Source organism: Tiliqua scincoides, chromosome 4 (genome assembly GCF_035046505.1).
Source record: "Tiliqua scincoides isolate rTilSci1 chromosome 4, rTilSci1.hap2, whole genome shotgun sequence".
Taxonomy (NCBI): domain Eukaryota; kingdom Metazoa; phylum Chordata; class Lepidosauria; order Squamata; family Scincidae; genus Tiliqua; species Tiliqua scincoides.
The window spans coordinates 67,638,282-67,654,590 of NC_089824.1; the positions used below are offsets into that span (position 1 = coordinate 67,638,282).

At 42.3% G+C, this 16,309-nt stretch overlaps 1 protein-coding gene across 1 annotated transcript; it reads left to right on the forward strand.

Annotated features, from left to right (window-relative positions):
- The first annotated feature begins 1,888 nt into the window (after positions 1-1,888).
- LOC136648336 (cytosolic non-specific dipeptidase-like) lies at positions 1,889-16,239 on the forward strand. The gene is made up of 13 exons (XM_066624446.1): positions 1,889-1,951; positions 5,425-5,454; positions 6,190-6,294; positions 6,403-6,546; positions 9,142-9,304; positions 10,101-10,183; positions 10,277-10,477; positions 10,963-11,047; positions 12,287-12,447; positions 13,520-13,684; positions 14,131-14,272; positions 15,621-15,768; positions 16,160-16,239. Exons 1-13 carry the CDS (start codon positions 1,889-1,891, stop codon positions 16,221-16,223), a joined length of 1,554 nt encoding a protein of 517 aa, XP_066480543.1. The 3' UTR covers positions 16,224-16,239.
- Positions 16,240-16,309: the final 70 nt, after the last annotated feature.

Here is a 16,309-nt window from a genome sequence, read left to right on the forward strand (position 1 = left end):
ATGCTGCATGCTTGCGGTTGTGACAGAGGTGAGAGGTTCATACTGTCTTTTAACTTCTCTGTGATTGCACCACTTTAATTTCCCACATTGGGAGAAAAGAATCTCTAGCAACAGCCTCAGTAACGGTTAGTAGCCCTGTCTCTTATATCCTCTTTTCTACTCACCACACCTCTTTATTTGGTGTCATCCTCTCAAGTGGTAGTGGTTGCTCTGATGAACCCAAGTTTGGCCTTCATTGAGGCCTGTGAGCTGTGAGGCCTCTTGCCATCAGTCCATTTCGAATGCCGTGAGATGGGCATAAGTCATGATCACTTGGCACATACCCAGTATCACATCAATGTGTCAGGCAACAACCTCCACTATGACTATGGAACCAGAAATGGGTGTTAAGTTTCTAAGCTGACTTAAGTTCTGCTGACTTTCATTTTACATTTTAAATAATGCACTTTTCACACCAACTTTTAGTAGTAGAATAAACATGGTTTTTATTGCCCCTATTCCTTAGCACTGGAGCATGCTATACAACTCATGCTGCAATCTTATACACACTTTTCTGGAGTAAGCCTCGTTGAACACAATGAATCTTCTGAGTAGACATGCATAGGACTATCCGTATGCTCCATTCACATCTCAGCCATGGATACAAAGTTCTTTTGTTTTCCCACATTTCTGGTAACCAAACAACCGTTGTGTGTTACATTGTTGGACTCCTAGCTTGTGCTTTGTAATCTTTGCCATGATTTGACTGTGTTATCTCTCACTGACTTGCTGCAATATTGTAGAAATCAATGCATTCATTATGTACAGTACATGATGTACTGTTCATAATGAATGCATGGTACATAATGTTCTGTACAGCTATGAGACCACAAGATGATGAAGATGGGAGGTTTCCAATGCCATCAGTGGCTTGTGTCTGAAGTAAGTTGGTCATGACTAAGCAACACTGCACTCAATGAGACTAATTAATAATGACTAACTTAAGTCTCACTAATTTCAATGGAACTTAGTTGTGACTCTCTTTAGACATAACTAGCTATTTTCTCTTCTATGCTTACAGAAATGACACTCTTCTCAATTTTTCTTTGTTTTCTGAAAGAGTCATTATAGAGCAGGAGTGTCAAACCCTTTTCAGAGGGCCAAAGTTAGCATTCATGGTGTCGACTGAGGGTCAGAAGTGACATCATCACACAGGAAGTGACATCATTTAGCAGCTGATGGCCAGAAATAAGTACTTTCTATGAGTTTCTATGTGACAGCAAACTCATTAGCGGCAGATGACAGAAAATGTGCACATCTTTTTCATATTTCCAAGATATAAGAGAGATCAATTATCAAGGTGGAAGAGCCCAATTATAACGGGAGCCAGATAAATTGCTTCTGGGGGCCGCATTCAGTCCGCGGGCCTTATGTTTGAACACCTCTGTTATACATGATTGCTTGAATTTTAAACACATGACAGTGTGCACAACTGGCTCTGCATAAACACTAAAAAATAAGACAAATGTAAGGAAAACTCAAGCTCAAATTTCTTGCTTTAAAATACACCAAAAATGAGTCTGCACAGGTCTTACACAGGTCTTACACTGAGCTGATTCAGACAAGAGTGTAACCTTAATGTCACACACGCTACACACTGTCCTTCAGGCAGCCATTGACCTATGCTTTGCACATAACACCTACCATTGCTTTTGGCAGAGGCGGGGTTACCCGAATATGAGTTAGCAGAGTCTAAAACTCTAAAATGTTGAGTTCCAGAATATAGACTGAGTACAAACAAAAAAGTTTCCAGGAAGCAAGAAGAAAAACTCCCTGCACTTTCTTTGGATTGTAATCCGCTTTGCCACATTCTCCAAAGCTGGAGCATCTTTTGGAATTCTTATAAACGATGACAATGAAGCTGCTTAATATCTACTGTGGTTCATCGCCTAAGGCTGCACTATTAATACTAGTGAGTAAGCCCTTCTAAACTCAGTGGGACTTCCTTCTAAGTAAGCATGCATAGGATTGTGTTCTAATATGCCTTTGACATTTCTTTGGGATCTATATTTACCACACCCAAAACCCCATTTTGGAGGGTTTTCTGAACGTTTGATTATTGTGCCGAGGAGGAACCATTTGCAGGAATGAGCAGCCCATCCTGGGGCATTCCGTGTATAAATGCTTTTATGCAAATGCCCGAAGTCTACGAGCAAAGGTGGGAGAACTGGAATGTCTGGTGACAAGGGAAAATATTGACATAGTGGGCATAACGGAAACCTGGTGGAATGCGGAGAATCAGTGGGATACCGCAATCCCGGGCTATAAACTCTACAGGAGGGACAGGCAGGGGCGTGTTGGAGGTGGGGTGGCCCTTTATGTTAAGGAAGGGATAGAATCCAGCAAAGTAGAGATTGAAGGTGGGTCCGACTCCACCGTAGAATCTCTGTGGGTTAAATTACCAGGCTTGTGCAGCAATGTAATACTGGGGGCGTGCTATCGTCCTCCAGACCAGAAATCTGATGGGGACCTTGAAATGAGGAAACAGATCAGGGAGGTGACAAGGAAGGACAGGGTTGTAATCATGGGGGACTTCAATTATCCTCATATTGACTGGGTCAATTTGTGTTCTGGTCACGATAAGGAAACCGGATTTCTTGACGTGCTGAATGACTGTGGCTTAGATCAGCTAGTCAAGGAGCCCACCAGAGGACAGGTGACTCTGGATTTAATTTTGTGCGGTACGCAGGACCTGGTTAGAGATGTAAACGTTACTGAGCCATTGGGGAACAGTGATCATGCTGCGATCCGTTTTGATGTGCACGTTGGGGGAAGAATACCAAGCAAATCTCTAACAAAAACCCTTGACTTCCGACGGGCGGACTTCCCTCAAATGAGGAGGCTGGTTAGGAGGAGGTTGAAAGGGAGGGTAAAAAGAGTCCAGTCTCTCCAGAGTGCATGGAGGCTGCTTAAAACAACAGTAATAGAGGCCCAGCAGAGGTGTATACTGCAAAGAAAGAAGGGTTCCACTAAATCCAGGAGAGTGCCCGCATGGCTAACCAGCCAAGTTAGAGAGGCTGTGAAGGGCAAGGAAGCTTCCTTCCGTAAATGGAAGTCTTGCCCTGATGAAGAGAATAAAAAGGAACATAAACTGTGGCAAAAGAAATGTAAGAAGGTGATAGGGGAGGCCAAGCGAGACTATGAGGAACGCATGGCCAGCAACATTAAGGGGAATAATAAAAGCTTCTTCAAATATGTTAGAAGCAGGAAACCCGCCAGAGAAGCGGTTGGCCCTCTTGATGGTGAGGGAGGGAAAGGGGAGATAAAAGGAGACTTAGAGATGGCAGAGAAATTAAATGAGTTCTTTGCATCTGTCTTCACGGCAGAAGACCTCGGGCAGATACCGCTGCCCGAACGGCCCCTCCTAACCGAGGAGTTAAGTCAGATAGAGGTTAAAAGAGAAGATGTTTCAGACCTCATTGATAAATTAAAGATCAATAAGTCACCGGGCCCTGATGGCATACACCCAAGGGTTATTAAGGAATTGAAGAATGAAGTTGCAGATCTCTTGACTAAGGTATGCAACTTGTCCCTCAAAACAGCCACGGTACCAGAAGATTGGAGGATAGCAAATGTCACGCCTATTTTTAAAAAGGGAAAGAGGGGGGACCCGGGAAACTATAGGCCGGTCAGCCTAACATCCATACCGGGTAAGATGGTGGAATGCCTCATCAAAGATAGGATCTCAAAACACATAGACGAACAGGCCTTGCTGAGGGAGAGTCAGCATGGCTTCTGTAAGGGTAAGTCTTGCCTCACGAACCTTTTAGAATTCTTTGAAAAGGTCAACAGGCATGTGGATGCGGGAGAACCCGTGGACATTATATATCTGGACTTTCAGAAGGCATTTGACACGGTCCCTCACCAAAGGCTACTGAAAAAACTCCACAGTCAGGGAATTAGAGGACAGGTCCTCTCGTGGATTGAGAACTGGTTGGAGGCCAGGAAGCAGAGAGTGGGTGTCAATGGGCAATTTTCACAATGGAGAGAGGTGAAAAGCGGTGTGCCCCAAGGATCTGTCCTGGGACCGGTGCTTTTCAACCTCTTCATAAATGACCTGGAGACAGGGTTGAGCAGTGAAGTGGCTAAGTTTGCAGACGACACCAAACTTTTCCGAGTGGTAAAGACCAGAAGTGATTGTGAGGAGCTCCAGAAGGATCTCTCCAGACTGGCAGAATGGGCAGCAAAATGGCAGATGCGCTTCAATGTCAGTAAGTGTAAAGTCATGCACATTGGGGCAAAAAATCAAAACTTTAGATATAAGCTGATGGGTTCTGAGCTGTCTGTGACAGATCAGGAGAGAGATCTTGGGGTGGTGGTGGACAGGTCGATGAAAGTGTCGACCCAATGTGCGGCGGCAGTGAAGAAGGCCAATTCTATGCTTGGGATCATTAGAAAGGGTATTGAGAACAAAATGGCTAATATTATAATGCCGTTGTACAAATCGATGGTAAGGCCACACCTGGAGTATTGTGTCCAGTTCTGGTCGCCGCATCTCAAAAAAGACATAGTGGAAATGGAAAAGGTGCAAAAGAGAGCGACTAAGCTGATTACGGGGCTGGGGCACCTTCCTTATGAGGAAAGGCTATGGCGTTTGGGCCTCTTCAGCCTAGAAAAGAGACGCTTGAGGGGGGACATGATTGAGACATACAAAATTATGCAGGGGATGGACAGAGTGGATAGGGAGATGCTCTTTACACTCTCACATAATACCAGAACCAGGGGACATCCACTAAAATTGAGTGTTGGGCGGGTTAGGACAGACAAAAGAAAATATTTCTTTACTCAGCGCGTGGTCGGTCTGTGGAACTCCTTGCCACAGGATGTGGTGCTGGCGTCTAGCCTAGACGCCTTTAAAAGGGGATTGGACGAGTTTCTGGAGGAAAAATCCATTATGGGGTACAAGCCATGATGTGTATGCGCAACCTCCTGATTTTAGGAATGGGTTAAGTCAGAATGCCAGATGTAGGGGAGAGCACCAGGACGAGGTCTCTTGTTATCTGGTGTGCTCCCTGGGGCATTTGGTGGGCCGCTGTGAGATACAGGAAGCTGGACTAGATGGGCCTATGGCCTGATCCAGTGGGGCTGTTCTTATGTTCTTATGTTCATTTAGAATGATTAAAATAATTGCTTTTGCTTTAAAGGTGGTGTGTGTGTGGGGGGGGGGGAACAGCTACTGTGTCATATTGTCTGATTAAATGGAAAAAAGCAAGACTCCACTACCTGGGGTGGTGGTGTCATGATCCAGTCTAACCTTCTCCCCTCCTTTCTTCTAGTAATCTCACTCTCACTCACATACTCTCCTCCTCATGTCCATCTATCACAACACATTTCCCTGATCTTCACAAAAATTGTCTTTGACTTTCTCCTTTTACTGTTGCTCAGAAGATTCCCAAGCTTTTGCCAAGAGTTCAGGTATGATACTGCCACTCTGCTTGCCTGCCCAAATGCACCAGTGGCAGTATGTGTGCACACTTCTCCTTTGAGGTAGCTGTCCTATTTCACCTTTGAGGTAGCTGACTCTGAGTAGCTGGCAGTTCCTCCCTCTCTCCACTGCCCTTTGGGGAGCTGATTTCCTGGGGGGCTTGGTCTTCTCTGGCAAAGACTCAGGAGAGGCTCGGGGGCCCTATGGTGTCCATGAACATTAGGTGTCCATGTTCCCAGATTAGTGTGTACAGGATTGCAGCCTCCATTTCCAGTGACCATGTTCTAAATGGAAATTCAGCTACATACTGTGCTGTCCCTAGAACGCTAGGAGGTGGGGAGGATGTGATATAAAGATTGTGAGGGATTCAGATTAGAAAGATCAGAAAATGGAGCCATTGTGAAAGATGGTTTTGGCAATAGTTTGTCTTGGTTTAAACAGAAACATCCTAACACTACTCTGAATCAGGTGAAGAGCTACAAGGTCAAAACTGGCAAGCTTAACTACTAGGGCAAATTCTAATGTAACTTTTTTTTGGTTGAAGTGGAAACTTGAGCACCCAAATAATCCAGACGGAACTGCATAGACCAGTATTGGAGATACTGGCATTAGGAAGAGAAACAGGTACTGGGAATATTGATATCCAGAGGGGTGGTGATGGTGGTAGTGATGATGATATTGGTGATGATATTAACAATATAGTAATACTTTGATTTCTCTTACAGATCACCCTGATATTTCTATTTTTCTTAGTAACTGGTGAAGCATCACCTGTCTCTACTGATAAAATATTTCAGTACATTAATGAGCACCAAGATGATTTTGTCAAGGTATATGTGGAAAGCTATTTTACAACTTTAGAACATGTTTGAAAAATGCCGTGTTAAGAGGGTTACCTGTAACGTAGCTTTTTGACTGACAAGTTCCGCTTTCCACAGAGACTTCAAGATTGGGTGGCCATTGAAAGTGATTCCAGTGACCCTTTCAAGAGGCAAGAGTTAATACAAATGATGCATATAGCAGAAGAAAGGATAAAACAGTTAGGAGGAACTGTTGATTTAGTAGAACTGGGTGAGCAGCAGGTATGCCATTTCCGTTGTGCTTTCAGTATGCAAATTGTTTTAATGTACAAGGAGGGTCATCCTGTCCTTTATCTTTGTTGCACATTTTACCAATTTGTTCTGTTTCCATATTTTATATCCAATCTGTCCTCCTTTATTTTTCTTTCATGCACTGTCTCTTTATTGTTTCAGTTAAACCATTTCTGCCCAACGTTGCATATAATGTTGTTGTAAGCTGCCTTGAGGGCCCTTAAGCAGGGTGGAAAGACGGGGTATAAATCACTTAAATAAATAAATCAATATATGCAACTGAGACCAAATGTGTACACCTGCGGGTCAGGCAAAAATGGGTTCTGAAAGCCCTTGGTCTCAGCCAGTCCCAAGCAGTGTTGACTTTCTAGGAATATTCCTTCTTTCTGGAATTCTTAGATTCCACTGGAAGGAATCACATTTTCCCTTTTTGGTCTCCTTTGTTTTGAAAGTTTGAAACTTCTGCAAACCTTTGGAATCTAGCGAATACCCAGAAACCTCCATCCTCTTCGTGAGTGGCTGGATTTTGGTTACAATCCTTTAGGCATGGAAGTGGGAAATTTAGAAACAGAAAGCAGACCAGTAATTCCTAAATTGTTTGCTGGTGAACACAAGTGTGCAAGAGAACAATGTACAACTCTGTGAGAAATAGATTCATGTAAATAATGAAAGGATTCTAGGAGGCCAAAATACCTACTTGCGAAGGAGGATACCTGATGTGTGCCTGCATGATTCACTGCTCTGGCCCTACTTCTTGGACTATGCTCCTTAGGTGACATAGTAACACCAACTGCCCTATGAGGATAAGAAAAGAACTCAGCCTGCCATACCACATCTGTTGTAATGATTTCTGATTGATTTTATATCAACTACACACAGGGTCAGCCTTAGAAGCTGCGGGGCCCAATTGGAAACGCTTTTGTGGGGCCCCCTCTACTAATTTTTTTAGCTCTTGAATGCAGCCAGACCAAAAAAAAAAAGAAAGACATCTGTTACTTCTGTGCAGGTGGATAGGACTATGTACCTTTAGTGGTTGTGTAGAATAGGCACCTGGGAGGTTACAGAGGGAGCATGCACCCAGCCCGCAATGCTCCCCAACTCTCGCTTGTTGCTGCCCCATCTGCAGCAGCCCTCTTCGCAGTGAGACAGGTAGAGGATGGTGATGAGAGATGTGAAGGCAGGGAAAGAGCGAGGCACTTGTGCTTTCACCTGCATGGCCCCGATTTCTGGCCAACTGGAAGCAGCAGTGGATGGAAGGGTAGTGCGGTGGCCCACACCATGTGCTGGGCCCAGTTGGGCAAAATTGTGGCAGTAGCTTAAAAGCTGGCCCTGACCACATACTTTACATAGGTATATCCTTCCTTCCCACCAACCCCAATGGGGAGACAGGGGCTAAATCTTGCATTGCATGTGATTGAATTGCCAACTTTCAGAGGAAGCTGCCTCCTGCCATTTTCATGTTTTGTCAATAAAGCTTTGAGAGAAGTGTTCTTCCAGTTTTAATTCAAAAAAGAGAATGCATTATGCAAGAGGGTGGATTTGCATTTATATCTCTTTGCTATATATTAATATGAAGATGACCTTTGTCAGGCCTTTGGCATCCCAGGCCCTGAATTGTTGTAAGCCAGGATGTGGCAGGAGGGGCCTTGATGTCCAGGCCTGGTATAAAATGTACGGTGGGAATCACGTGACTTGGGGAGAGATGTGTGCAGAGTCACGTAGGCTATGGTGTAGTGGTGCAATGCACCACTGGACAGTCAATCAGAGTGGGTCACAAGACTGTCTTGTGACTATGAGGTCGCCCTACTCTGATTGGCTGGCCCTGGTATATATGGGGCAAGCACAGACACCAAATGTGGGTTGCTGTGGTGGAGTTTCTGCATGTTTGTTCTGTGACTTGGATTGCGTATCATGACTGTGCCTCTCTGTATCCCTGACTTCTGGACTGTGTGACTGACTCCTCTTCTGCCTGCTCCTTTTACCAATAGCTGCTTCTGCAACAAACAAGCCTGTGTCTGCTCCTTTGGCTCTGTTTGGGATTGCCTGCTTCTTGTGCTATCTCCCTATGCTCTTATGCCACTCTGCTATCCGGAAAGCAAGGGCTATCCTCCCCTGATGACCTGACAACCTTCATGTTGTTTGACCTAGAGTCAGAAAACTTTAGTTTTTGCTTGAAAGATTTAAAGACTTCTGAAAGTTTCTGTCAAACACTCGTGGTCCAATTGAAGTTATTTCAATTTAAAGTTTATGACATGGCTTTCATCTTAACTGTTGCCCTGCCTATAAGGATGAGATTACTGATTGAAAAATTGCTATTGATAAGAATTTGGATTGTTAGGAAAGATGCTTCTCAACTTTTGATCTGCACGTGTTTTTATTGAAATATTATCTGGGCAACACGGGATGTGTACAAACTCAGAGTACCAACTCTGAATTGGAACCAAACAGATTCTCTCATGCAGCATTGGGTGTGCAATAATTTTAAATGGATGCAATTAAAAATGACATTTTATGCCCTAATACTTTGAATCTTTCATAATCAGTACATCTTTCAGTACAGAACTGAATGCACACCCTCTGTTCCAGCTATCCAATGGAAACACAACTCATTTGCCACCAGCCATTCTGGGACAAATTGGAAAGGATCCAAAAAAGCCTACTGTTTGCTTTTATGGACACTTGGATGTTCAGCCAGCCAAATTAGAGGATGGATGGTCAACAGACCCTTATACTTTGACAGAAAAAGATGGTAAGCATTCATGTTTAATGAAAGAACATTGAACAACTGAATGCATGTTGCAGGAGGATGGGGCACAGGAGAGGCTGTATGTTCTGCTTGTGAGTTTCCTGAAGGAGACTGGCAGGAGTGGCATCAAAGGTTGGCCAGACAAGGCACTCACAGAGGGCCCACCCTTGAACTCTCACTACAGGTGAGAGCACCCAGTGTACCATCAGGGAGCAGGGGGGGGGGATGCCATGAAGGTCCCAGAGAAAGGCTTTGCCCCAGGGCCCCAGCAATCTGGCACTGGCATCTGGTTCACCACTATGAAAAACATGGCACTAGTTTAGATGGTTCATTGGTCTGATTTGGCAGAGATCTTCTGTGCTGTATTTGTTAAGTAATGGAAAATTGCAATGTAGGTGGGAGAGCAAGAAGAAATGGACTGAGAAATGGCCAGAGGAGCAGGAGCAGGAAGGCAGTAAAGCACAGGAGAGCTCTAATACAATCTTCTGATACCAAGACAAGGCTTGTTTGCTGGACTGCATTACTTTAGTTTGGCTAGATTTTATTAGCTTGCCTATTGTTGTTTCAATTTTGTTTTTAAGGCTGTCAGAAATGGGTGGTAGTAGAAGGCCAAAATCAAATAGGCTGAGCAATGGCAAAGGGGAAAACAGATGGAAGAAGGGATAAGGCAAGTAATAGCCCTGGTACACCCTCTTGAGAGGTTCATGGTCCGATGTCATCCTTCACATTCTAAAGCAGAACCTGTTTACTGGATTCTATCAGCTTGGGTGTCGTGATTTCATTTCACGTTACTTTAAAGGCAATCTGTATGGACGTGGAACCTCTGATGACAAAGGGCAAGTTCTAGCTGTCCTGAATGCTGTAGAAGCGCTTCAACAAAGTGTATGTGGATTTTACAAAGCTTTTTTATTTACATTAACTTGCCATTAAAAAAAAAGAAAAGAAACTAACAAAGTTGTTCAAACTCTTTCTTAGGAGGAACTCTCTGTGAATGTAAAGTTTCTGCTTGAAGGCATGGAGGAAGTAGGATCCAATGGGCTATTTGAACTAGTGGAACAGATCAACAGTACATTTTTTTCTGATGTCAGCTATATTGTGGTCACTGATACTGCATGGCTCAGCAAGACACCCGGTATTACATATGGAGCCAGGGGAAACTGCTACTTCTTCTTAGAGGTATGATGGTAGAGGCAAGACATTTTGATCCAATATATCTCATAAGCATCTTGAATAGTTTTCCAGCCATTGGATAAAACTCATTTGGCTCTGTCCACCTCCATTCCTTCTTGTCCTCCAGTTCTCTAAATTCAAATAGGAAGAGGGGAATAGAAGAGGCAGCATGAAGGAGAGTGGTGGACTAGGAGATGCTCTGGCCCATTACTCTTCTCTCTCTTCCCATGCTTCCTCTTCTGGTCTGTCTTCCTCTTTCTTTTTGAATCTAGAGACCAAGAGGACAAAGAGAAGCAGCAGCAGCAGCTGGTGTACTGGTGAGTCAAGAACAGCATTTGGAGTGCCACAGGTGATAGTAGGCAATGGAATGGTCCTGCATGTGCCAAGCTCTATCTATACAGCTCTGACCCTACAGTTTATGGGAAAATGAACTTAAGGATGCTTTCCCACATGCAGACGTAAGATAAAGGACTTGACTTATTCTTCTGCAGGTGGAAGGTGCCAAACAAGACTTGCATTCGGGGAGTTTTGGGGGAGTAGTTTATGAAGCAATGAATGACTTAATATTTCTTTTCAGTAAGTACCATTTCTATCAGTTTCTGTAAGTAAGTTACCCATTCTGTTTTAAAGGATGGTAGGTACTGTTCTGTTGACCACCAAACAAAAATACCAAATCAAGTCTTGCAAATTCTTGTCTCACATTTTCCATTTATTTTGGTGATTAACAAAGATGATGACTTACTTATCCAGAATCTTTCCTCATAGAAATAACTAGGATGGGGTACACCCATTCCATGCCACTGCAACATCACAAAATATATTCATTTTTATGTTGCTTAGACATTCCTGTGCCACCATCTTGCTAAAGCCTCAAGTCAATAACCATCATAGGAAGCTTCCTTCTGCTGAGACATTTCATTGATCAGTGTATGGTAGAAGCCATTCAGGTTTTAAGCCAAGGATCTTTATCCAGACTTACCTGAAAATGCTGGGGACTGAGCCGGGGACCTCCTGCACTCTTCCACTGAGCCACCATTTCTCCCTATTGCATTGAAATTCTGAAATCAGGCCAAAGCTAAATAGTGACATTTAAAAAGAAAAAAACGCCATAATTATTACAGCTGGAACACTTTAAAATTAGCATCCAATTTTAAAAGGGCAAGTGCAGGGGTATTTGGGTAACCAGGTCTGGTAACTCGGCCGTTAAAAGCCTGAGAGAACAGAACGGTCTGTGCTTGAACCCTAAAAGATAACAATGAGTATGCTTATAGATTTGTGAAGATCCTCTTTCCGGTTGTAACCTGGCCAAACCTCAGGAAGTGGGACACTCAGAGGAGGTCCTTGGATGGGGATTTTAACTGTTGGACAGGTTAGTGTGGGAGAAGGTCTCCCACAGTCTCCACCCACAACCTGCGTGTACTCATTTAAACATCTGAAGATGTGCCTCAACTGTATTTGTGGGGGCTCCCTACAGACATGTTTAGATTGGGAAATCAGATGCAGCAATGCTACTTTGTGCCACCCCCCCCCCAGTTCATTTTACCATTAGTAAATGTCTGCAAAGCGTTCTGGTTTTCATTTTCAGGATAATATTAATGGCGCTTAGCAGCTGGTGCAGTTCTGACTCTTTCATAATGCTATAACAGCTTACCTATGGCTAGAGGCTCTCAGGTGGCAAACTCTGTGATACCACAGTATGTTCTAAAAATTTCTACAATTTTAAAGAAAAGTTTACCATAAAAGTTGCCTGCAGGATTTATTATTTCAGTAGCAGTTGCTGAATAAAATTCCTCAGAACGTATAATTTGTTTCCAGGTACGCTTGTCGATTCTTCTAACCGCATCCTGATCCCTGGAATTTATGATTCAGTTCCTGCTCTTACAGTAAAAGAACGGGAAGTCTATGAAAGAACTGAATTTGATTTTGAGAAGATAAAGGCCAAACTGGGAATAAAGAACTTTACATATGCTGCTAAGGTATATGATGCGGAAATTTTGTCAAAGATCTTTCTGTAATGCAATGGCTAAAAAAACTGGGTTCAAACTATGTGTGATATCAGTGAGTAGATTTAAGCTCAAATCTGCTCAATCGTATATACAGCACAGAGTAAAATGGTGGTCTGATTTAAATAATATTCCTGAAGACTCTAGAAAACATCTAGAGTTATTACTGTCCCCTCCACAATGCCTCCAATAGCCATTGATCTGAAAGTTGTAAAGGATCAGTTCAGAGCAGCAGGAACAGCTGGTGAATTGGAGGACTCTGGAAAATCTCTGCCCTTGCTGCCATCCTATTCAATCACTAGCACTACCATGATGCAGTGCAAAGGGTTGGTACAAATGAAGGCAAAATGGAGTCAGTATAGTACAGAACTGCAGTAACTTTTTTTATAACTCCATGCAAGTCCTTTGGTGTCACTATAAAGCTAAAATGACCCAACACTATGGCAGCTCCTCCCTCTCTCTAAACACCTTGCACTAATATTCCAGACTATACCAGAAGAGGGGAAAGCATCTCTCCTTTGCAAGGATAACTTTGCAAACCAGGCGTAGAAAGGAAAGATGTGTGGTCATAGTCATAGCTTGTGAATTTCCATATGTCCTTTTGTCAGGACATCCAACATTCCAGTGCTGATGCAGTCAAGCCAACAGGGTGTGTGCTGCATCTTGTGGTGGGAGCACAGTCACAGAGCCTTCCTCAGGGTAAGGGAATGTTTGTTTCCTTACCTTGGGGATGAATTGCAATTGCCTTGGCCCTGGAAAGTTAGATAGGATTGGGCCTTTCCAACCTATTGCCAGTTTCATTGACCAATGGATCATTTGCTGAATCTATCACTTTGGAACAATAAGGGAGGCTGGCTAATTCAAAGTTATTATTTATGAGAATATGGGTGGCATCTGGTCCACTGTCAGAAGCTCACTTCATGAACCATGAACAGTTCATGAGCAGAATGGTCCTTCTATTCAGAGACTGCCTCAGTTTGTGGAGGGAGCTTCTGACAATGGAAGCACTAGCTGTAGTGCTTTAAAAGTTGATCTCTTTGTTTAGGAAGACATATTAAAAGGGCGCTCATGCCTTCCATCTCTGTCCATCCATGGAATTGAAGGAGCTTTCGCTGAACCTGGAACTAAGACTGTAATACCTTCAAGAGTAACTGGGAAATTTTCATTACGTTTGGCTCCTAATATGGAACCCTCAGTTGTGATACAACAGGTAAAGCAGGGGGCAGTTTCTTTAAACACGCTTTAATCTCTGTGTCTATAATTTCATGATAACCACTTTTGAAATTATTTTCATAAATTTTTTTCCCAAACTGACACAATTGTTCTAGCAGCTTAAATATAAAGAGTGAATTAATTTTAAAAAGTCATTTAACTTGTTTATAGTTAAAGAATGCATATTAGATCAATTTAAAGGTGTGTGGGTGTGTGTATCATTAAAGAGGAGACCATTGATTGAAATTACCTGTTCAAAACTGAAAGTTCAAAGTATGCTAAGAAATCACAGGGTGTAGTGAGAACAGGACTAAGAGGTGTACAACAGTACATGCAATCACCAGCTTGCACCTTTCAGGTAGACACCTAAATTAATTTTGCTACTGTAGATCCTTAATTTTCTTTAGGAGCAAACTGAAATTATCATTTTATTATTCTCTTAAGGTAACCAATTACTTGAACAAGAAATTTGCTGAACGGGGGAGCCCTAACCATATTAACATAACCACAGTCATTGCCTCAAAACCATGGCTTTCTGATACAGATGGAGCAGTGTATTTGGCTGCAAGACAAGCAATAAAGAAAGGTTTGGTGGTTTCACAATAAGAAATTACAGAACTATTTAAACGTATTATGGTTATGTAAATAGCTGGTATAACTATTCGTTTCTATCTCTAGCAAGCAATTTTTGTGGTTGATCCAGAAGAACCTAATACCACAAATAATATCATACATTTTATATTAAAAGCAAGCACCAGGAGGAATGAATTTGTGAAGTGTGCTATAATTTTAAGAAATTTAAAATATGTTATTTTTTCAGTCTCTGCATACATAGGTAACTTTACCTTTAGTTCTTTTGATTTTTAAAAATATTCTTTGTAGTTATGTAGAAAATGCAGTGCTGAGTAATAACTCCAACTTAAAATGGGCTGTAATAGATGATCTTTTTTAATCCCATCTTTATTCCTTTGGGAAATTTGAGGGTTATAATAAAAGCAGCAGCAGCACTTTGAAACAACCTTACAAACAGAACGATGCAAGTGAGTACCGAATTAGGAGAAAAGTCTGTGGAAAGAGTTGTCTTCACTACTAACATAATTTACAACCCAATCTTACCGAAATTCCTCTGCACCAATGCAGTGGTGTTGCCATGAGCTATGCTGCATCCCACAAGGGAATTTCGGCTGCTGAATGTCTACTCAAGATAAGGGGACATTTGTCCTCTTGCCCTGGGGTAAGCCCCAGCTGCTGCTATAGGTCAATTCCGACCTGCACCAACTCAACTGCAAGTCCAAATTGATCCACGTCAACAGATTAGGCCTGGGAAGGGGGATAGGATATGGTGTGTGCCAGCACCACCAATCCTGACCCCTTCCAGGCCCAGTCAGCCAATTGCACCCCATTCCACCTCCAGCCCCTGCACCAGATTTACCTGTTCTGGTGGCATGCTGGTGCTGGTGAAAACACGTGCTGTTGCAAAGTGCTTTATGGTGCTTTTGTGACAGTCCACAATGGTGGAGGGTGTGCTCTGCCACTGCAAGGTAGGCCAAGATTTGGCTGCTAATTGTAAGGGCTTCTGTGGTGCAATCTATGAATTTGTTAAATTTCAATGTGGAAGGCCAGGCTTGTAGTGAGTTACGTATTTCTCTGGACAAACCACTTTCTTTTTCAGTAACATATCCCTTAGGCTTGTTGTGAGACGAAACAAGTTAAAAGTATGGTGGTCAAACCCCATATTCCTAAACATTTAATCCAAGATTTCAAAAAAAGACTGACAATAAGTATATGTTCATCTCCCTTGCAATATAACACATTACCTCTCCAGTGATTTGAAGACAATTTGTAATACATGAAGCTGGAAGCATCCAGCATATGGAAATTCAGATTCATTTTAATATTAAGATTTATTTTACTATGTTTGTTATGCTCTTTAGTTTTTCAAACTGAGGCTGACTTGATCCGAGCAGGTGGAACAATCCCAATTGCTTCACATTTTCAAGAAGTAACTGGAAAAAGTATAATATTACTAGGAATAGGAGGGCCAGATGATGCTCCCCATGGTCAAAATGAAAAGATCAGCAGGTACTTTGAAACCCTTTGAAGTAGCATTAATACATATTGACAGTGGATAAAATACTGAAAGAATCTGAAGCATAATTTCTGTGAAGAATAGCACTTTTGTAGTGATACAAAAATCATTTCCTATAAGCTGTTCCAAAAGGTAGAAGATAAAAATCCAATATGTAAACTTGAAAAGCCATGTTAAATACAGTAGAGAAACCAGTACTCTACTCTTCATTACCAGTACTCTACTGATGAAACCTAATTTACTAAAGCCTACAATTATTATGCTTATTTACTTTCATTAATGCTATATTTTAATTGTAATTTGTTTGTACCCCAAGTTAGCATATTTAGTCTGCTTTTATAGATGATAATATTTACTTATTTGATATGTTCTTCTTTATCCAAGGCACAATTTCATCGAGGGAACCAAACTATATGCAACTTTTCTTCAAGAACTTGCTTCTTTCTAAAGAAAATGGCATGACAATAATATTTCCTCATAGCTGCCTATTTTGATGGTTTTGTGGAAGAACATAAAACGAACACCATTAAATGT

Excerpts from the sequence above, each read along its gene's own strand:
- LOC136648336 (XM_066624446.1), top strand. The coding sequence starts at position 1,889 with ATGACAATGAAGCTGCTTAATATCTACTGTGGTTCATCGCCTAAGGCT. Across the intron at positions 6,547-9,141 it reads TAGAACTGGGTGAGCAGCAG|CTATCCAATGGAAACACAAC; the intron begins GTATGCCATTTC and ends CCTCTGTTCCAG. Across the intron at positions 14,273-15,620 it reads AAGACAAGCAATAAAGAAAG|TTTTTCAAACTGAGGCTGAC; the intron begins GTTTGGTGGTTT and ends TATGCTCTTTAG.